The following is a 22,749-nucleotide window of genomic DNA, read 5'->3' on the forward strand; positions in this document are numbered from 1 at the left end:
CAAAACGTCTCAATAGTGACAGTCTGGTAACATTGAAATTCCCCTTTTCCAACCAGTGAAGACAAGTAGGGCAGCTGCTAATGTTTGTTTTTTTTTTTTTCTTTTTGTTCTATTGAAGTAAACCTGGAATTAGGTATTGGAGTCCTGTGTCTTTCGCCCCCAAGTGAGATTGGGTTCGAGAAAGGGAGCTTCAGTTCTTTGTCTTGACATAGACTTTCTGAAACAGTTCTTGAAGGCTTTGACCCTCTGTGGGTGAACATGTAGCCCTATCCTGGGAACTGGGTGTCGAGGAAGCTCTCTCTCTCCTGTGATTGGAGTGCTATTCTGGTCACACTTAGGGGCCAGTAAGGACAGGTATATGTTGTAGCTCAGAATTCACAGACTCTCAGTATGTATACCAAAATTTAGGGTTTTTCTTTTCTTTTCTTCTTATTTTTATTAGTGAATGACTGTGAGGTACAGTTACAGACTTACAAACTTTCGTGCTTGCGTTTCAGTTACACAATAATAGAGCATCCATCCCTTCACTAGTGCTTACTCCCCTGCCAGCAATGGTCCTACATCCCTCCCACCACCCTCACCCTGTCCCCTTCACCCCACCACGCCTTTGTGGCAGGACATTCCCTTTTGCTCTCTCTCTCCTTTTGGGTGTTGTGGTTTGCTATAGAGGTATTAAGTGGCCATCATGGTCAGTCTATAGTCTATTTTCAGCCCACATCTCCCTTCCTGCGCAGGCCCTCCTAGCACCCTTTGCTTGGTGGTCCCTTCTCTATCTGAGCTAGCTGCCTTTTCCTACTTGACGTATCTTTTGTCCTTGATCATATTTTTAAGACTAAAATGAAACAAACCTGTGCTTGCACAAAATTTATTATCCTTAGTATTTGTTTTTATTGAGAAAAACAAAAAATTTTAAGTAAAACGTATGCAGTTTTTTTTTAATTTGGAAAATACACATAATTTTTTTTTTTAAAACAAAGAGGTTCAAAAGATACTTAAATAGACCAAACAGATAGATATAAAACTAGAGTAAGAGCCATGTCTTGAATTCTCCCTGGCTTCTGAGATCAGATGAGTTTGGGCGCGTTCAGGATGGTATGGCTGTAGACTTGAATTCTTGTCGATTTAGAAAGCACATTGAGTTCATCTAAATTGTGTGAATATTACAAACTATATGGGTTGGGGAGTGTGGTTTTCTTGGACTTTCTTATGGGGATGATTAAAGAAACATCTTAGAAAGCCATCTCTTTCTATGTCTACTAGAGTGAAAAAAGGGATGGTGATAGGATTTTGTTTTAATCACAATTTTCACTGTTAAAAAACACATAATGCTAAAATTCACTATTTCAACCATTTTCAATATACCACTCAGTGATATCAAAAACCTTCTCATAGTTTTGCAGCTACCACTGCAACCATCTAGGTCACCACTGGGAATCTAAATAATCCCTCCCCACAACTTCTGTCAACTACTGTTTACTTTCTGTCCTTATGATTTTGGCTCTCATAGTTTTGACTATCCTAGATTAGCATCATAGGGTATTTGTACTTTTGTGACTGGCTTATTTCACTTACCATAAAATTCATCTGTGATGTAGCATGTGTCAGAATATTTTCCTCCCTTAAAAGGCTTGGGGCTAGAGCGATAGCACAGCGGGTTGGGTTCGATTCCCAGCATCCCATATGGTCCCTTGAGCACTACCAGGAATGGTTCCTGAGTGCAGAGCCAGGAGTAACCCCTGTGCATCGTCAGGTGTGACCCCCCCCGAAAAAAACAAAGGCTAAATAGAAATTTGTTATGTATACATACCATTTTACTTATCTACCGATAGTCAATTGGGCTAATTCCACCTCTTAACTGACAACTTATTGATTTTCTGTTGTGGAATAATGCTTCCAGGAACATCACAAATCACGAATCACAAAATCCCCGTTAATCGTCGATTTCTCGAGCGGGCTCAGTAACCTCTCCATTCATCCTTTCCCTGAGATCTTAGAAGTCCATCTCGACTCGGCCCTCTCAATGATGTCGCACTGGAGGCTCTTTCAGGGTCAGGGGAATGAGATCCAGCTTGTTACTGGATTTAGCATATGAATACACCATGGGAAGCTTGCAAGGCTGTCCCATGTGGGCAGGAAACTCTCAGAAGCTTGCCAGTTTCTCCCAGAGAGAGAACTAGGCTACAAGATATCACGTGGCCGCTTTGCAGCAGCGCGCTTCTGGGAGCTTGCTTTTAAGTCTCTGGATGTTGGCTGTTGATGGGATTACACACACCTGGGTTCCTCTGCTGGTACCTTCATGCGTGAGGCCTGTCCGAACGTGTGGAGAGGGGCCTCCAGCAAGGCTGTAGCTAGGTTCCAGTGGTCTTTGGCTGCCGGAAGCTCTGCTCGGGGTGGGGAGGGAAGCTGGAGCCCATCCCCTCCGAGGGGCCCCGGGAAAGACAGCCAGGCATGCGGGCAAGAGACTGCCAGGAACATGGGCATACAAATATTACTTTGAGATTTTGCTTTTAATTCTTTTGGGTATATTATTAGAAATTATATTGCTACATCTTATGATGGGCTGGAACGATAGCACAGTGGTTGGGCGTTCACCTTTCACATGGCCGACCTGAGTCCAATTCCTTCGCCCCTCTCGGAGAGCCTGGCAAGCTACTGAGAGTATCTCGCCCATGCAGCAGAGCCTGGCAAGTTACCGTGTATATTGGATATGCCAAAAACAGTAACAATAAGTCTCTCAATGTTACTGGTGCCCGCTCGAACAAATCGATGAGCAACGGGATGACATCTTATGATAATCAATTTTAGTTTTGGAGGAACCACCATTTTCCCATTTTGTGTTTTGTATATAAGCGTACAGGAACTGAACATTTTCCCTTCCTAACAGTGATGCACAAGAACTTCATTTTCCTATCCTTGATAAGCAACACTTATTATTTTCAGTTCTGTAGTAATCATCCTAGCAGATATGAGGTGATTTCTCAATGTATCAGTATTTTTGTTTGAAACAATAGTTTAAAAAAGAAAGAAGTGTTCTTTTATTTAGTCCTCATTAGCATATATTTTCTCTTCTGTCTAAAATACAAAAAGATGATTTTTTCCCCAAACTCACAGAGTAATTGTGTCATGCATGATAATAATTCCTGTTTTGTTTCAAATATATTGTCTGTAATGATGTAAAGTAACAATAAGTGTTATTTAGTTTTCCCTTATTGGATATCATGCAATTAGAAAGAGAAATAATTAGAAATAAAATTCTATTTCTCCAGTGCAACTATGTAATTTATCCAGGTAAGTCCTCTCTATTGCTGCGTTCATCTTGATAGGACCCAAGCACACATCTTCCACTGATATCTAATTTGATCTATTAGTATTTCTTAGCAAATATCTATAATGATTATTTACCTTCAATCAGAAGCAGTCCCATATGCCAATCTGCTTAATACAGAATAGTTTTATACTATTTATATTCAAATTTACTTCTCCCAGAGTACCTGCTTTAAACACGAGCATTGCCAAGGTAAAATTATCAGCCTAAAAGAATGTCAGAAAAATTTGGAAAACAGAAAAGTACTTGAGATACACGTTCCACGGTCAGAATTTCCCTCTTGTGTTGCTTGGATCTCAGTGTTAATTATAGGACCCTTTGTGTCTTGAGTTAAACACTGAAGAAATGTGTATTTAAAATGTTCTGTGTGGTGAACATCCTGGCTAATGAAAAAGAAGTTAGTATCTTATTTTTTCACAAAGAGATGAATGTATTTAATTAATTGAACATTATTTCCTGTACTTTGCTTAAGCTTAGTATCATGTTTCATTAAGGACTACAAGGAAACTATCATTATATGAAGTAGATATGTTCTCGTAGGATTTGTGGAGAAATAATTATTTTAATCATTGAGAAAGACTTAGGGATCTGGTACTTTGGATTAATGCCTTTTGTGTATCTGGACTGCTTTGGCAAAAAAAAACCAATGATAGTATATGTGGTCATAATTAATATGATAGAAAAAGTAAGAGAGTAGGAATAATTAAAGGGGAGGATATTTGTGATATGGTTACAAAAGTGTTCCATGATGTCTTATATGCATGATCATTAACTCATTAAGAGTTTGAATCAGGTTTTTTTGTGATTGTTTTATGGATTTTCTTGAGTCAATAAATTGATACATAAATTTAGTACATACATACTACTTTCAACCTTTTGTGACTTGAAAAAGATATTTTAAATGGTAGGATCACAATCTGTGACTGAATCCTAATTTATCTACATATTAGGTATATTTTGGGAATTCCAGACTTGTTTTGATTGACTTGGATGCTTTTATTCTGAGTATCTTGCTTTAGTTCTCTTGACTATGGGAAATTGATTAGTTGTTTTCTGGATAAATTCATAAAAGCCCTAAATTATCCTCAAATGAATAAGTTCATCAAGACAAGCAAGAATGTGTCAAGCTCATTTCCTAACAGAGGTAAGTAGGGCCTTGCTTAATTGACAAGCTGAGAATTTCAATCCTGTTAAATCTGTTCTTCAGTTTATTCAAGGCAAAACTTTTTAGCAACACTTGGTGTTTAATATGGGAACTAGAACTGCTCTAAGTATATAGCTCTAATAGTTGTTTATAATAATGACAGATGTGGCTCTGCCAAGGCTTCCGAGAAGAATAGCACAAACGGGGAGATTCATATAGAACAAAATTAATTATATTGCTTTGACTTTGCTCACTAACAGCAAGAAAACTGGATAGAATTAGCAAGTATGTGGTTTCCCCCTCACTTTCGCAATATAAATCTCTCAACAATGCACCTAATTCACCCCCCACCCCCCACCCTCCCCAAATTTAGTTCAAGGACATGCAAAACATTTGGTCTTATAATTTGGGCTGACTACTATTGAGTCATACACAGTAATCTCAGTCATTTAAAAAAATTTTTTTAATTGAAAAGGTAGGACCTTGCCTTGTATTTTCCATAGCCCTGGATTCTAGTGTTGTGTCCATAGCTGGCATTCACGAATATTGGTTGGATTAATGTAAATCTGTCTAATGCTTTACAAATATATATTCATGTGTTACATGTTGTATTAAGCTATAGTATCTTTAAAAAGGTTTTTCTTTCTATTTTCAGTTAAAGTGAAATAATGTGTGAAATGCAGTTGAACTGACTGTATGGAAATTATAATGCTCCAACAGGATAGAAAAGAATTTCATTTCAGTCAGTAGTACAAAAGGGCATATATAAAGTTTTATTTTTGTGAGTTATCTTCCTTTCTGTCTTGGGTATCTGCATTTAATTTTATCTTTTTTATTTGTATAAAGTCCCCAGGGGTATTCAGGTGGCCTGGAGGAGATTGTCTGTGGGCCTGCAGTTTAGTGTGAGGACCGGAAGTTGCTGGGCTGGGGCCCTGCTACATTAGGGACCGCCAGGACCACACCTCCAGTGCTTTCGAGGCTCCAGGGCCACACGCTGTGATGCTGGAGGGAACCATGTTGGCCAGGGATCAAACTGAACCAGGATCAGGTACATGCAAACATGTGTCCTAACCCCTCTCGTATGTCCCTTGGCCTTGCATCTTATTTTACATATGAGATCCTTATTCTCTTCAGTCATTGCTTTCATTTGGTCCATTCTCACAGGAAGTGATCTTTGGGGTTTGGCATTAGTCTAAATCTTTGTCCACAGGCTCACTCTTGGAGATAAGTAATTGAATTCTGTTTCAAAGGATGTTTTTCTTGAAATTTGCCTGCTGATAGCTCTGCTGTCATTGTTTTTGTCCTGGAAAGGACTTTATGTAGCTATGCTTCAGCATCATGTTTTTTTTGGGGTACCCTGTGATACATTTTGACAGTTACTACTTTTTGCTCCACTGGGATTCTTGAAATTTATTATAAAACACATCATTCTGTTGTGTCTCCTGTATATAATTATATATCACAAATATTGTGATAAGATATTGTATTTCTAATCGAGGATTATTAACTAAACACACTTAAAATGACCTTGTCATTAATGACAAGGTATAAAAATTCTTAACTATTGTAATTAAACTTGAAAAATTATTCATAATCTAGAAAATGTATGTAATAGAAACACATGTAATTTTATAGTACTTTTATTCTACTATACTTAAAAGTGTGTGTGTTTACATAGATTTGGTATCTATAACTGACAGACAATAACTACCATTACAAGAAGATTTATAGGTACTAAGTTTTTTGTGTTGGCTGGAGTGATAGCACAGCAGGTAGGGCGTTTGCTTTGCATGTGGCTGACCCGGGTTCGATTCCTCTGTTCCTCTCAGAGAGACCTGCAAGTTACTGAGAGTATCCCGCCCGCACGGCTACTTTGTAAGCTACCTGTGGCATATTGAATATGCCAAAAACAGTAACAAGAAGTCTGGCAAGCTACCTGAGGCGTATTAGATATGCCAAAAACAGTAACAACAAGTCTCACAATGGAGACATTACTGGTGCCCGCTCAAGCAAATTGATGAACAACGAACGGGATAACAGTGATACAGTGAATTTTTGTCACAGAGTTTAGAATGCAGTTTCTCAGATGTTAGCAAACCGGAGAAATTGAACAATTGGCACTTTCTCTCTCCTGCATTCTGGTAGTACGCAGAAGTGTTTCAAATGACATATCTCCATTTGTCTTGACACTAATGTTGGAATCATTCTTTTCAAACATTGCAGAATTAATTTATTTTACATTCATACAAAGGTTTTTATTTGTGGACTTCAAGGATAGCTGTCCTGATTGTTAGATTTTCCTGTTAATCTTTTTCCTCTCTTGTTCGCCATCTCAACTCCTTTTCCCTTACCAGCAGCAATGTTAAGGGCCATTTAATAATGAAACAAGGCATGAACGTGCAACAGAGAGCTGGGCATACTCCTGTTAGCGTTCTTGGAATTGTTTGAGTTCTGAGACTGATGGTAACTTTTTTCACTTACCTGTGATTGTCTGTCTCTCTTGCTGACTTCTGTCCATTTCTGTCTCTTTCAACAGCAACTGTCACGTTATCTTTTATTTTTCATTCCCTTTTCTTGTCATCTAATGTTGGTACCTGCAATAGTTCAGGGTACTTTTCTTTTGTACAAAAATCAATGTTGGAAAATAAATAATCGCATAAAGTGTCTGAAGGATGAAACTTAAGTATAGCTTAGAGGGTTGAAGTTGGGACAAGAGGCAAAATTTGACTTACAGTGAATAATTGCTCAAACACATCATATTTATTAAAGTAATTGTTATCTATCTGTTTCCCCAACTAGGCTGTCTAGCTCTCTAGAGCAGTACAACATAGTTAGAGGCATGCTGTCTTGTTTATCATCATGTCCTAGCAGCTTGGATGGTGCTGAGGGCAAAGAATATCTATTGGACAGAATGGAAGCATACCTTTATTTTCTTTGGAAAGACTCACGTGGGCTTCCCTTTTCTAACCTCTTTAATGCCACTGTTGGTTCTTGTTTATAGTTAAGACATTGAAATTGAACTAAGATAAGAAAAGAATTGGTTCTAAGATAATGAATACCCGAAAGACAATACCCAAAGACAATGAAAACGAAGAGCATGAGGACTGGTTCTCGTTAGGAAACATAGCACCCAAGCAGGACAGGGAGTGGGCAACGGGTGCAGTGAAGGGACGGGAGGAGGGGGTGGTGGTGCTGAAAGGTGGCAGAGTGTTAGGTATGAAACCCTATTGGCAACAGTACAGAAAACCACGATGCAAAAACATATAGTTTTTAAAAAGTGCCCCTCATAGAAGCATACTAGTGGGTGGGAGGCAACGGGGCGGGGAGAATTGGTAGAGGGAAGAGGGCACTGGTGAAGGGATTGGTGTTGAAACATTGTATGCCTGAAGCCCAGGCATAGATAACTGTAATTTCATGGTAACTAATTAAAAAAAATAATAAAAAATAAAGCCCTTCGTTCCAGGTTTAAAGGATGATCTTCAATTATTTTTAATGTTGCCATAACATTTTAATAAGCTGGTGTTAGCATAATGTCCTTTGGTTTTAATCTTTCTCAAGTATGTATTTGATTATGTCCTTTACTAGTAGAAAGCCCTTTGAAAGATGGATTTCAGCATCCCCCACCCTCATTTCTGACCTTACTTCCACTTTTCTTTTTTTCAGTTGCTCCTGAGGTATTACTTTTGAGACACAGTCTTTGATGACGTTCTCTGACTGTCTTTCTTTGTTGCTGTTGGTCACAGATGCCCTTTTTCTTCCCACCGGTGGCTTGATCTGGTCGTTGTTTTTTTTCTCTTTCTGTTCGAGGGCTTTCTGATCAGAGTCGTTTCCTCTTGATTTTATCAATTTACCTCCTATTTCTTTTAGGTGACATGGATGTGGCTTCCCTTCTGCGGGAGCAGATTTGTGTGGGGCAGTATTTCTTATACAGTGACTTTCCTCAGTGTCTAGCCACTGAATTGAGGTGAAATCGTTTCTGACTTTTTTCTTTTCTCTCTCTTTTTTTTTTAAAGCTCAAGTCAATCTTGTGATTTCCATCCCCTCCCCCCCACCTCTTAGTTTCAAAAGATGTTCTGGAAATATACATGCATCAAAGATGTATATTTCCTACTCAGGATTTTCTGTTGTTTCTGAAAGGAACATGGGAACTTATTTAATTATTTAAAAAGTTGTCTGCCTAGTATCTAAGTCAGTAACAGAATGAAGAAGAATCAATATTCAGCTTGGCTCTTATACACCTGTGGCTACTTCGCTTTCTATTGTACCTTAGATTGAGCTCTTTATCTTCCTTTTAGAGATGCCTGTATTTTAGAGATGAATAAATTGAGGCACTCATGCCCTTTCTAATTCATACATTCTTTCTAGCTGGCAATAAAAATTTACTTAAAAATAAAATTCCTGAAATGGGCCAGTCACTCTTCTGCAGACCAGATTGATCTCATATATTTTATCATTCTTGGAAGTGGCCAATTCATAAGATTTTTTCTTTTTTTATGGAGACCACGTTATTGGTTCAGTTGCTTTGACTCACAGGTTATAGACATTTCTCTTACAATCACAGAATTCCAGAACTGTCATTTGAGCTCATTTGTCACTTGGTGCTCTTTCTACTGTCTCCCGAAGGACGTTACTTCCTAAATCATTAAAGTCTTGCTATTTTCTCATTACTCTTCCAAGAGTCTTTACAAGTATATGATACTATGGATGGAAATGTTCGTTTAAAATATACACTATCCATAATGCCGGGAACTTGGCTTTACAGGGTATTGTGCATGGTTTGTGTCTAGGAGTTTTGAGTTTTAAACTCAGCACTGCCTGTTCTCCTGAGCTCTGCTGAGAGTGCTCCTACAACCCCCCCACCCCACCCCCCCAAAAAAGAAAAGAAAAATGCTACCCTGGTTATTTTAGAGGAATTTTTAAATTTTGGTTTCATTTGTTTTTAGGGTGCTAGGGATTGAATCATATATTAAGAAAGCCTATTTCTACCGAGCACCCTAACTGTTATACTCTCTCCTGGCCTTCAGAATTTCATTTTTAAATGTTCACTGAAGTTGCCAGTTTTGTTTGTGTGCTGACTGTCAAGTCAGACTCTAGAAATTGTTATACTGCATTTCAGTTACATCAGTGAATAATTATTGTTGCCACCTACACAGGAGTCTATTTTTTAATCCCTTTGCCCCTCACAGAAAATGTTTTAGATGCCTGCCTTGCAAATCTTCCCGAATATGAGAAATAGGAAGAAGGTAGGTGACAGAAATAATTTAAATTGTAAATTTGCTCCATTATTCTCCTACATTGTCCAATTTAGGCACTTTGGTAATTTTACGTCGGCATTCCTTGTAATCAGCATATGCAGGATTATGATTCTAGATGTATGATCTGTTAGAGCTAGAATTTGTGGTGGGTTCCCTGCACACAGGAAAGAAAAAAGAAAATCTCTTTTTTATTTGCTGTCTTTTATTAATGCCTTGTTCATATGCGTGCTATCTGTAGTTTATAGTCCTCTATAAATAATCCTAAAGTTAGCTTTATCTTCTCTTTGTTCTCCTATATATTTCCCAGTCACTTACTCACAATTTGCCATTCCTGAAAGCTTATTTAATTTCTTCTCCTTTGTCTCCCCCCCTTTTTTTTTAATCATAAATTCTTACTTGGGCCTAGCCTCAGTGTTTAGCCTCAGTTTCTTCTATAAAGGTTCTGTGTGCACTTGAAATTTGTATATGCTTTTATCCTATTAATCTGTTTTACCTTCGTTTAATTTCAGGCTCAGCCACAAAGTATAAAAAGATAGCCAAGATTTCTTTACAGCAGAAAGAAATTCTCAGTAAAATGGTGGTCTCCCTATTTCTTTGGATTGTTTCTTTGACAGTGCTTATGTAGTGAGAAATAATTAATGAGCTTAATTAAGTGAAATGAAATTTAACCACCCTGCTCTGGTGACTGAGATGATTTCACCCAATTTAAATATAAAAAGTTATCAAGGTGGAAGATGCCTGCAGGAATGATAATAATAATAGCCTTGGAAATCATAATGGAATAAATAAGACAATTACTTTTCATTTAGCATTTCATGTAGTGCATAAGGATGGTATTAATATTTGCTCTGTTCCTACCCTGCAAGAATTTGACATAGCTTAATGATGTGTCTGTATACTGTGTGCTTTTTCTGTGTATCTGAGTATATGCTACTATGAGTGTGACTGTGTGTGTTTGTATGCTAGAACATGTTCTAGGGTTCTGTTGGCTAATCCTTTGATTAATGCGAGAGAAATGTTTATTTTGTTGAGATTATTCTGATTGGTTATCTGAGGAAGGTGAATTAAAGAAAATGTTGAAATAGTGACTGAGTAAGAATTGCCAAGAAATGAAATAGGAAGGAATTCTATAATGAGTTTTCCCCGGAAGGTTAATAGATATTGTAGATATTTGTAGATATTATATATTAGTAGATATTTGTAGATAACAAGGCAGTAGCATCGGCTCCCAGACTCAGGCCAGCTGGAGGTGGTATTCGCCCAGTTCAAATTCAAACCCCCTTTCCTAAAGAGTGAGATTGTAATTGTTTACAATAGGACCGTTTTATTGTTAGAAATTGTTTACACCCCTTTTTGTACAGTAGCATTCACATACCTACTATATTAGTCACTGTCACTGTCATCCTGTTCCTCATCGATTTGTTCGAGTGGGTATCAGTAACTTCTCTCAATGTGAGATGTGTTGTTACTGTTTTTGGCATATCCAATATGCCACGGGTAGCTTGCCAGGCTCTGCCTTGCGGGCTCGATACTCTCCGTAGCTTGCCGGGCTCTCTGAAAGGGGTGGAGGAATCGAACACAGGTCGGCTGTGTGAAAGGTGAACGCCCTACCACTGTGCCATCGCTCCAGCCCCACTCTATTAGTGGCCTGCTATTTTGAAATGTCATTCTGAGGGAAAATATTGTGTGCAGTATGTTAATAATAGGAAAGCAATTTTAAAATGTGATAACAAAAGAACTTATTATTGGCTTGTATATATATTAATCCCATGCTTATCCTCATTGCTCTAATTGAAGTAGAATAAATATTATTATTATTATTATTATTATTATTATTATTATTATTATTTTGGGTTTTGGGCCACACCCATCTGTGCTTAGGGCTCAGTCCTGACTCGATGGTCAGGGGTCACTCCTGGTGGTGCTTGAGGATCACATGTCGTGTCAGGTTTTGAATCTGGGCTAGCACTGTGCAAGGCAAGTGTCTTACTTGCTGTACTGTCACTCTGGCCCAGAATAATTATTATAAAACTTTTTTTACTTCTGGGTTCAAAAGAGTTTATGGAGAAATTTGAAAAGGTGATACACTTAGAGCCTTTGAAACGGTTGTGTCCTTTATAAATTTGAAGCTATCTAACTTTACTTCTCTTCGTCAGGTCTTAAACATTTATGTTCATTTCCTTTCCCCACAGGTTATTTCAAAACCTCCTCACTATATAACTATTCAGTTTAACTCTTAAATCCTTTTTCCTTCTGTGGAGAGGAAAATGCTTTAACATGCTTTAACAAAAAGCATTTTATTGGGGGTACTTTTTAATTTTTGTTAAGTATTGAACAACAGATAAATTCACTTTTTAATATGCTGGGAATTGCCAAGTTTAGAAAATTATTGTCTAACAAGATATTTAAATTTGTGGAGTAAGGAAATTTGTCTAGTTTTTGAATTAAAATACTTCTTTACCTACACTGTACACACCGAGATATTTTGTAGAGGTGATATACTTAGAACCTTGTACATTTATGCATATTTTAAAACTGGTAGAAGAGTTCCAAGAGAACATTACTAAATGGCAAGAAGAAAAAGAGAGAACTAATAAAAAGGCATTATGAAAGTCAGAGAACATCTAAGAATGAGAACAGGTGACTGACAGTTTCATATGTCACAAGGAAACTAGACAAGAATGAAGTTTCAGAGCTCTTGTATTTGGCTATAGGCAGTACCTCAGTCAGATTATTTTATTTATTATTATTTTTTAATTAAAATTTTTATTAAAAATTTTTTTTATTGAATCACCATGTCACTGTGAGATACAGTTGCAAAGCTTTCATGACTGAGTTTCAGTCATACAATGTTCCAACACCCATCCCTCAACCAGTGCACATTTTCCACCACCAATATCCTCTACCTCCTTCCTGCCACACTCCCCAAGCCTGCCTAGATGGATGGCAGGCACTTCTCTTTCTCTTTCTTTCTCTCTCTCTCTCTCTCTCTCTCTGTCTCTCTCTCTCTCTCTCTCTTTCTCTCTCTCTCTCTCACTCTCTCTCTCTTTCACTCTCCATCCCCTCCCCCCTCCCCCCCCCCCACTTTAGGGTATTATCATTAGCCATACAGATACTGAGAGGCCATCATGTTTGATTGTTTGCCCACTTTCAGCACACATCTCCAATCTGGAACAATCCCTTCCAACCATTATTGTCTTAATGGTCTCTTCCCTGTCTCAATTACCTTCTCCCCCAGCCCTTGAGGCAGGCTTCCAACCACTGACTATTCGACCTGACTCTTGTTTTACACTGCTGCAGTGTTAGTCTCTTATAATGTTCAGTTTCTTTTTTCTTTTTTTTAGCCACAAATAAGTGCAGTGATTCTTTGTCTGTCCTTCTGACTTATTTCACTTAGCGTGATACTCTCCATTTCTTATTTTAATCGTAGCATATGCCTGAAACTTGATCAGTGAATTGAGAAGTGAATTAGAGATAAGGTTTTGGAACATTAGGTGTGTATTGCTTTTTCCAAAAGTGCAGAAAGGACTATATTGTGCTGGTTAGGAGATAATACAGGACTAACAAAGACATTTTACTGTTTTTGTTTGTTTCATTTGGATTAGTCTTTTTTTTTTTTCATCGTTAGTGGGATTTTTTTTCTTTAATTAGGAAAGTAGAGGTGAATGACCCAATAGGGGAAAGAAGTTTGACACATAAGAAAAAGAGAAGGCATGCTGTAGTGAAGCCTTGGATGGGGAAAGAAAGAACAGATAGGCTAAGTTATTTCAGAAAGAAGGATTCCTCTTCCTCAAGGAATGGGGAGGAAGAGAAGGCTACTCACTGATAAATTTCAGCATTATATAGGCAGGACAATTGAGTGCGGGGTGGGGACTGTGTTAATAGTCTCAGTCTCAGTTTATTTCTCAAGGATGAACTGTGCTATGCATTAGAGGGATTGCAAAGATGGTGGGTCAAGAACACGTTTAAAATAGTCACAGGGTGTATTGATAGAGGAAAGCACAAGAATTTCTGGACACCAAGGAGCTACAGTGACATCAAATGATATTCCTGTGTGCCTCTTCTTTGAGGACTCAGTAACCTGATAAAGAAAATGGGGAAAATTTTAGTTCCTCTAGAATTGATAGTTTTGCTGTTTAAATTCAGAGAATAAATGGTTTTTCCAAGGAGTTTGCTATGTGAAAAAGATGTGTCGGAAGTGAAAAATAAGGAAGTTAAGAGCCTGAATTTAGACCTGTAGAAAGGAACATCAAGGGACTGGTTGTCCCCTTGACACTAACAGCAGGTGTGTCCGAAGAAGGTGGACCATGAGCTTTCAAACTATTGCAGTCAAGCTATTATATTAAACTAATTCATAAAAGTCATTGTGGAAGATGTTAGAGAGGGGTGGGTGTTACCGGTTCGTTGGGAGTTGGAGGTGTGGGTGGGATGGTGCCTTGGCACACTCCTTGCTCTAGACGTGGCAGTTTGGAAAAACCGCCAAGGTAGGACAGTGTGAATGGATGGTCAATGAAAGAGGCACGTGACTGGGTTCCTCTGAGAATCTGGCAGTTCAACATTGGGTGGCAAATGTGGAGTCCGCAGTCCAGTTTCTAAATCCTCTGCCCTCATTTGTTGGTATGAGATATTGGACGAGTTGTCAAGCTTCGGTTATGTACCACTAAAATCAAGATAGTAGTGGTGCCTTCCTTTTAGCTTTGTAGTGGGATTGAATAAAGTGTTCCGTTCGCACAGTTCCTCACACAACTCAGGTGCTTAGTAAACTTCAGTAATGTTATAGTTATTGTTGCCTGTGCCTTTCCCTCAGATCTCAGCTCATACTTCACCTCCTACGAGAGCCCCTCTTCTGGACGCTGCCAAGTGTCCATTTGACCCACTATTGTGGTTGATCTGTTGGTGTGGATATCTTTCCCTTCAGACTGTTGGCCTCTTTGATGTCAAGTGAGGTCTTACAGATATTTCTATAAACAGACACATAGGTGTAAACTGCTCTCCCATATCTTTATTAGGGGAAAAGAAATTGAGATCTCTCGTTTTTAAAATAACATTATTTTTATTTAGTCGATTTATTACACTAGAGATAAGGTAACTACAGTAGAGCCAATATTCTTGTTTTTGGTCTATGCCTTACTGCACCTCCTCTGCCATGGGTGTGTGGAAGATGGTGTTTGTTGCATGGTTTAACGTATTGATACCTTTCCTTTGACACTTAGCAGGGCTGGAGCAATAGTATAGCGGATAGGGCGTTTACCCTGCTCACGGCCGAGCCGGATTTGATCCCCAGCATCCCCTGAGAACTGCCAGAAGTAAGTGATTCCTGAGTGCAGAGCCGGAAGTAATCCTTGAGCATCACTGCGTGTGACCCCAAAAGCCAAAAAAAAAAAATCACTTTGCAAACTTGAGTTTTAGCACTGTGGTAAACTTTTAGATAAGTGCAATAGGAAAAGCCACAATCTCTAGTGTTTTCTGATCTCATTTTAGAATTTTCCAGACAAACAAGTGCACAGTTCTCAATTTACTATTTTGTTTGGGTGGGGAAAGGAGTGACTCATCTCTTCCAGGCTCTATTGAATTTAGCAGACCGAGCAAATGCAAACCTGTTGCTCAGAAAATAAAGTTTATTTTTGAGGCTTAAAAATTTTTTTTTGTCATAATGTCAAACCATGACTTTAATCATGGGAAAAATCATATTTAGTTGAGCCACATCTCAGGGCTAATGGAATCTGAAGCTGAACATTCTTTTGTCAGAGCCAGAGGCGACTGGTCAGTGTTTCCAGTCTCTGCTTGTGAGTACCTTTGTATTGAGTAGATTAAGTTGATTGTGCAGCATGCATCATCCTCTTGTTCTCCTGGATTCAATTTTTTTTTTTTTTGACACATGACCTTTTCATGTTGCTGGTGTTTCTTAGGTTATTTGGCAATTAAGTTTCACATGGAGAAATTTATGGGATACATTGTAAACATTTATTTCTGCATTTGTTACTCCCTTCTAAAACTTAGTAAGAGTGACCTAATGTTAATAATTTTAACTTTTTAAAAAATTTTGTTTAAAAATCTTATGTAAAATCAAGTTATCCTCATGTTTTTGAACTGAAAAGTAGATATTTGCCCATTCTGAAATTCAAAATAGAATTATTATGATTTAGAGTTATATTCAAATTTTAGAGAAGCTATATTTAAGTGTTAGATTCTTTTCTTGATTAGAGAAGTGTTCCATATAAACTTCTAACTAAAAATTAGCCCTACTGTGGTTCATGGAAACTTGGGATAAGTACAATATCTTATAACATTATGTTGATTTATCTAAGGATAATCTATTTCTTATATGAATACTTCATCAGGAGCTCTTAAGTGAACTCTAAAACATAGTTTGTACTGTTGTTTTTATTGTTAACACTCTTTTTTACTGTTAGCTTTTTTTTAGACATAATAGAAACTTCTGTGTGCTAGCAGAAAGTAAGTTATTATATTTGAGTGCTGTGAATAATTCTGATAACCTGACACAGCTTAAAACATTGATTATTTATTCAGTTGGACAGAACTCTAGGTTTTGGGAGTGGGGGTTGTTTCCCAAATAGTGCTCAGGATTCACTGTGATTCTCCCAGTGATTCTTGGCCAGATGGGCTGTGGTTCTTTGTGAAGACTTGAGAGATTTTTATTTTTTTTAACTTTTTAATTATTTTTTGCTTTTTAGGTCACACCTGGCAATGCACAGGGGTTACTCCTGACTCTGCACTCAGGAATTAACTCCTGGTGGTGCTTGGGGGACCATAAGGGATGCTGGGAATCGAACTCGGGTTGGCCACATGCAAGGCAAACACCCTACCCGCTGTACTATTGCTCCAGCCCCAGGACTTGAGAGTATAGTGCTGCTCTGTTCCTGGGTGCTGGTGATTACTCAGGCCACTCTGGAAGTGCTCCAGCCTTCCAAAGTTACATCCTATGATGCTAAGGAATCCACCAGGGCCACATCAAAGTTGCTTGAGGCCTCCAGGACTGCATCCAGTGATGCTGGGGGACTGTGGTGGAGGGGATTGAACTGGGATCAAGCTATATCAAGTTCTATGCAAGGCTTGCACCTTGACCCCTGTACTCTCCAGCCTCCAAACCTTCGATTCTTACTAACACAGTACATATAATGTACATATATGTATTTTTTTTTAAATCAGCATTAAAAATCTTCTGTTTTAGTGAGTCTGTGGGGAAATGCAGGTTTTCCCTGTGCTGGATTATGGAGTAGTCTAAGAATATGTTTGGGCCAGTGAGACAGCTCGAGTGGTAGAGCACACGGCTGGCATGTGGTTGACCCGTGCTTGATCTTTGGCACTGCATGCCCTCAACTCTAGGGCTACCAGGTTTAGCCATGGTGGTGTCCAAATATTGCGTTTGCGTGGCCCTGGGCTAGAAAAAAAGCACAGGCAGCATTTCTGGACAGGATACCGAACCATCAGGGGAGATCTCCGTGTCCCCCTGCGCACTGTGAGTGCCATTTAAAAAATAAAAAAGGAAAGGGTTTCAATGCAAATTTAAGAAAATGTGTATAAAGTTATTCCCAGGTGTGGTTATAGAATGTATGGAAAATAATTCATATTTTTATAGATTGATTTGTAATGAAATTTAATAGAGTGTATATCCATTCTTTTTTTTTTTTTATAGGGGAGCTCACCTCATGTTGCTTAGGGACCAGTCAGAGATGGGAACCACGTGTGCTGGGGATCGAACCCAGGGCATCCCCCATGTTAGTTAGGCGTCACCCCGCTTCTTGAGCAACTACTTGGCGTTAGAGATTCTCGTCTGACCTGTATGTGCCCACTTTTGTCAAGAATATGTTGCTAATATTTCGTGTGCTTTATTCCTAGAATTTAACATGTGAGTTGGAGAGCAGGGAGAAACAGCAGTTACAGATGTTGGACCAGCTGAAGGAGATCCAGACCCACTTTGAGACCTGTGAGGCCAAGCAAAAGCACGCGGAGCTCCAGATCTCAGAGCTGACGCAGCACGCCGAGAACGCAACCCGGCAGGCCGAACAGTACCTCCTGGAGTTCCAGCAGTCAGAGGCCCTGCGGCAGGAGGCCGAGAAGAGGCGAGAAGAACTGAAACACAAAGCCCAAGAGGTCATTCGGCAGTGGAAGCTGAAGCATAAGAAGCTAGAGCGAGAACTGGAGAAGCAGTCCGAATCTTTCGATCAGCTTTCAAACAGGAATAGTCAGGTAGAAAAGCAGAATTCTTCTTATTTTGTGTTTTAAGGTTTATTTTCAGCGCTGTGATTCACCATCCTGTTAGTGGTCGGGTGTCATGCCTAACTCATTCTGGCAGCACACCCTTTCACCAGAGGGACCATTTTGCTCCACCGTTGTCCCATTGTGTCCCCCATCCCCATTTAGTTGCTCTCCTGTCCCTCCCCCATGGTAGCTTCCTACTGAAGAGTTCTCAGTTTCTCTTGTCCCTGATATTAGTTACACCTCTACTTTACTTCTTTATATCTCACATATAAGTGAGACTATTCTGTCTGCCGCTCTTCTGACTAACTTCACTCAGTATGATACACTCCAGATCTGTCTGTCTGTATAGCAGCAAATTACTTCATTTCATCCTTTTTCTCACTGCAAACTCCTTGGAAAAACCATTCATTCACTGAATTTGAACAGCAGAGCTACCAATTTTAGAGGAGCTACAATTTTCTCAGGACTGGAGCAATAGCACAGCAGGTAGTGCCTTGCACACAGCCAACCCAGGTTTGATTCCTTCGTCTCTCTTGGAGAGTCCGGCAAGCTACAGAGAGCATCCTGCCTGCACGGCAGAGCCTGGCAAGCTACCCGTGGTATATTCAATATGCCAAAAACAGTAACAACAAGTATCACAATGGAGACGTTACTGGTGCCCACACAAGCAAATCGATGAACAAAGGGATGACAGTGCTACAGTGCTAAAATTTTCTTATTTTCTTTATCAGGTTACTGAGTCCTCTAAGAAGCACACAGGAGTATGATTTGATGTCACTGTAGCTCCGTGGTGTCCAGAAATTCTTGTGCTTGCCTCTGTCAATACACCCTGTGGCTATTTCAGATGTCTTCTTGACCTGCCATGTTTTCAATCCCTTTTTTTTTTTTTTCATTTTTGGGTCACACCCGGCGATGCACAGGGGTTACTCCTGGCTTTGCACTCAGAAATTACCCCTGGCGGTGCTCAGGGGACCATATGGGATGCTGGGATTCGAACCCGGGTTGGCCGAGTGCAAGGCAAACGCCCTACCCACTATGCTATCGCTCCAGCCCCCTCAATCCCTTTTTTATGTCTGTGATTGAACTTGAATAACCTATGTGTAACACAAGCACACTTATCTCTATACTATCTCTCTACCTACAAGTAGTATTATAAAGTTTCCTTTATTTTAAATTTCAGATAAAATTTGGTTAATCTGGTTGGTTAGGAAGAAGCATTTAAAAATGTAGCAGTTACTACTGGACAATTCTCAGAGAGCAAAATTAATGGCCTTTGTTAAATAAGTCATTTTTATAATTTAATTGACTGAACAGTATTTTTTAAGTCCAATCTCCTTTAAGATTCTGTTTTTCCCCCTTCTGACAGCAATATAAAAGCAGTTATTTTTTATATTGTTTTTCATTATTTGTATATTCTAATCAGTTACTCTAAATGGGTGTTATGTTCCTATGTTGATTTTCAACTATGTCTTTGAGTTGAATTAAACCCAGATGTTTATAAAATAATAAGCAGAAAAGTCATGATTGCTTTTTTTATCTATGTTTAGTCTTGCTTTATCATTTTATGCTTTGTCATTTGTCACTTGTCAAAAACTGAATATTTCAAAAGAATCATCACTTGAATAAGTTGACTCTCAAGAGAAACAAAATATAAGGCAATTATATTTATAAAATCAGTTGTCAGCACTAAAGAATGACATACTTATTTCAGAAGAGCTGTCATGGAAAAGATGCTTTATGTACCTTTTACATAGATACTCTTCAGCTATATAGAAGATGATCACTTTCACTCTCTATGGTGTGTTTCTTACTTGAACCCAACTAACTTACATTGGGTGACTTCTTGTCCAAGGTGAAGCTTTCAGACTTGAATTTGAACTGATTTGGTCATAGGAAATAGTTCCAGCAGATTATTCTGTTGTCAGCCTAGACTGGCTACTAGTTTGAGTCTGACTAAAAGGGAGGTAGGTAGCTAGTGGAAGAGGGTAGACCTGATTGATTGAGAGCCATCTAGGGATTTTATTTAATTAGAGGAAGTTTAGAAGGGTCCATGTCATCAGATAGTAACCTAATGCATAGTGCTGAGAGTTTTCTAGATTGGCTTTTCAGAATATTAAAAATTGTTAAACAATCATTTCCCAGAATACTTTCGATATAATTATTTTTATCACTTAGCATTGCTAATGATAAGCAAAGAAGTAGTTTTAAAGTGATTGCCAAAGTTAGGGTAGTATCACAATTATCACAGCAGGCATTGTAATTTCCACTTTAAAAGCCTTTAAAATTAATGCAGCATGTCGCTGTTAGAGCAATGGTTAATCAAGGAGGAAAGGGTAACAGATATTTCACTGCAAATTCAAGTGTCCAGTAAGTCTGAGATGAGCAAGTACATTGCAAATAATTTTAGTTAAAAGAATATGGTGTGTGCATGCACACACATGTATATATGTTTATATTTGCATTTTTTAAGGGTGGTGTATCGGGGGCCATACCTGGCGGTGCCTAGGGTTTACTCCTGGTTCTGGCTCAGGGCTTACTCCAATTCCATGCTCAAGGACATTCCTGGTAGTTCTTAGGGGACCATATGTGGTCCTGGGATCAAACCTTGGATAAGTCATATGCAAGGAAATTAAGTGCCTTATGTGGTATTATCTTATGAGCACCTATGTTATATATAGCATGTATATTATTTTATACATTTATGTAAATTTTTTTCTCTAAGGATTTTAAATTTAACTTTATTGCCTTGGATGGACGAAGGAAGACGATGGCCAAGCTGGTTGCTGATTAGTTGCTGTTTATTCAATCTCTTGTCTCTCCCAGCTCTCTCCAATATTCTCTCTCTCTCTGTCTCTGTCTCTCTCTCTCTCTCTCATCTCTAACCGCGCAATTCTTTCTTACCGCTGTATCTGTCTCCTCTACCTCTCTCTGCTGCCTCTCCTTCAATCCATCAATAACAATCCCTTTCTCCAACCATCAGTTCCCTTCTTTCAACAATCCCCTCCTTGCTCCCTGCAGCCGCTTTTTTTATCCTCTCACTACGCCTCTCCAACCACGCCTCCCCACGGGAAGCGTGATTAAAAATTTTTTTCCAGACTTCTCGACCACCTGCAGCCCAGGAGGGCAAAATAGCCTTTAGGTGTGTTTCTCCTCTCCTTAGACCTGCAACTTACTTAGCATCTTTAATTCTCCTAATATTCATCACTCTGTATGGACATATTAACAGACATTTTTAGGCGTATAGGGTGACTCTCCTAGGGACATCTGACTACAGTGCTCAGGCTGGATCAATTATTCCTAATTCCAGCAGGGTCTAAATCTAGTTATTACTTTTGGATCATGAGAATTTGTCCATGACCGTGTTCTTAACTTACAGTTAAGCACTAGGGCACTTTGGCCAGGCCCATTTCGATGGGGTAGCTCATAGCTCACTACTTGCCCTGGGTTCATCCAGTCCCTCGTTGGGACCCTGCATTTGGGGATGTAGGAAGTAAGGACAACTGAGGCTTAAGTCAAGAGAGCAGATGTCCAGGAGGTAAATTATCTGGAGTCAATCAACTCCCAAGCCACAGGCTTGTCTTTTTAACTGTCTTCCCGTGTCCATACAAAAAGCAACTGCTCTGAAGTAATAACCATGCTAAGGACATTAAGGAGAAGAGAAAGACAATACTTACAAGTCAGAGTCTGATCAGGAGACAAAGGTAATTGACAGGTTGGGGGGCAATCAATGAATACAAGCTCCCAGCGGCCAGAGAGGAAGGGCAGAACAACTGTTACCCTACAAAAATGTAGTAAACAGTTTAGTACTTTAAAACTGCAACTCCCTCAGGGGCTGGAGAGATCAGACAGCGGGCAGGGCGCTTTCCTTGCATGCGCCTGCCTGGGTTTGATTCTGGCACCACATATGGTTCCTGACTCCCGCCTGGAGTGATCCCTGAGCTCAGAGCCAGGAGTGAAGCCCTGAGCATTGCCACATGTGATCCCCAAACAAAAACAAAGAAAAATTGACCTCATTTTCACAGAGTGACTTGAAAGTATATAGATGATTTATCAAGATAGTAATGATAGTAGTGTTTGAAAACTGTTGAGCCATTTATATAGTGTCTTTTGATGTGCAGAAGGATTTTGTGCTTGATTTCTTTCTCAGCAAAATTTATTTTCTGCTTTAAGATTTGCCATCTAAAAATACACTTAATAAGAGAATAATTTTCAAACAACATACAAAATCAGTGACTTAAAATGAACTGAAGGGACAAGGGAAAATCAAAAATATCACAGCTTATGATTAGATTGAATTTATAATTTTAGGACTTATTATAAGCGTTTAGCTATATATCCCTAAGAACATCTATAAATTCTTTATCTTGATGCAAACATCCGTGTCATGGTTCTTAGGAGGAAAAATATTTCAACCAATTGGCCTTTGTTATTTCCTCAGTAATATGTTATTTGGTATTCCATATTCATTCCATATTCTTCAATAATATAATTTTATTTGGGCCTGAAATACTATACTTGGTAGGGCACATGCCTTGCTTTTGTCTAACCTGGGTTCGAGATCCAGAACCCCCCTGAGCTCTGAACAAAGAAGCAGGATAAACCCTCAGTACTACTGAGTGTGACCCAAAATCAGAAAAGAAAAAAAAATCTTAAATGTAATTTTATTTTATGGTATAAATACTTGGTAATCGTACCAGAATTCCAAACTATCATGGCAATGTTTTGCAGAGTATTGATGATATAATAGTGTAACCCAGCAATCTTCATCTTCCTTCACATACAGAAAAAATAAATACTTTTAT

At 38.8% G+C, this 22,749-nt stretch overlaps 1 protein-coding gene across 1 annotated transcript in view; it reads left to right on the top strand.

Moving 5' to 3' along the window:
• Positions 1 to 22,749, top strand: part of CEP128 (centrosomal protein 128) — a 465,435-nt gene that overhangs the window by 121,840 nt on the left and 320,846 nt on the right. The window contains exon 14 of the mRNA XM_004610293.2: positions 17,585 to 17,935. Within this exon, the coding sequence (XP_004610350.2) occupies positions 17,585 to 17,935 (351 nt within the window). The remainder of the gene's footprint in view (positions 1 to 17,584; positions 17,936 to 22,749) is intronic.

This window comes from Sorex araneus, chromosome 3 (genome assembly GCF_027595985.1).
Source record: "Sorex araneus isolate mSorAra2 chromosome 3, mSorAra2.pri, whole genome shotgun sequence".
NCBI classification, from domain to species: domain Eukaryota; kingdom Metazoa; phylum Chordata; class Mammalia; order Eulipotyphla; family Soricidae; genus Sorex; species Sorex araneus.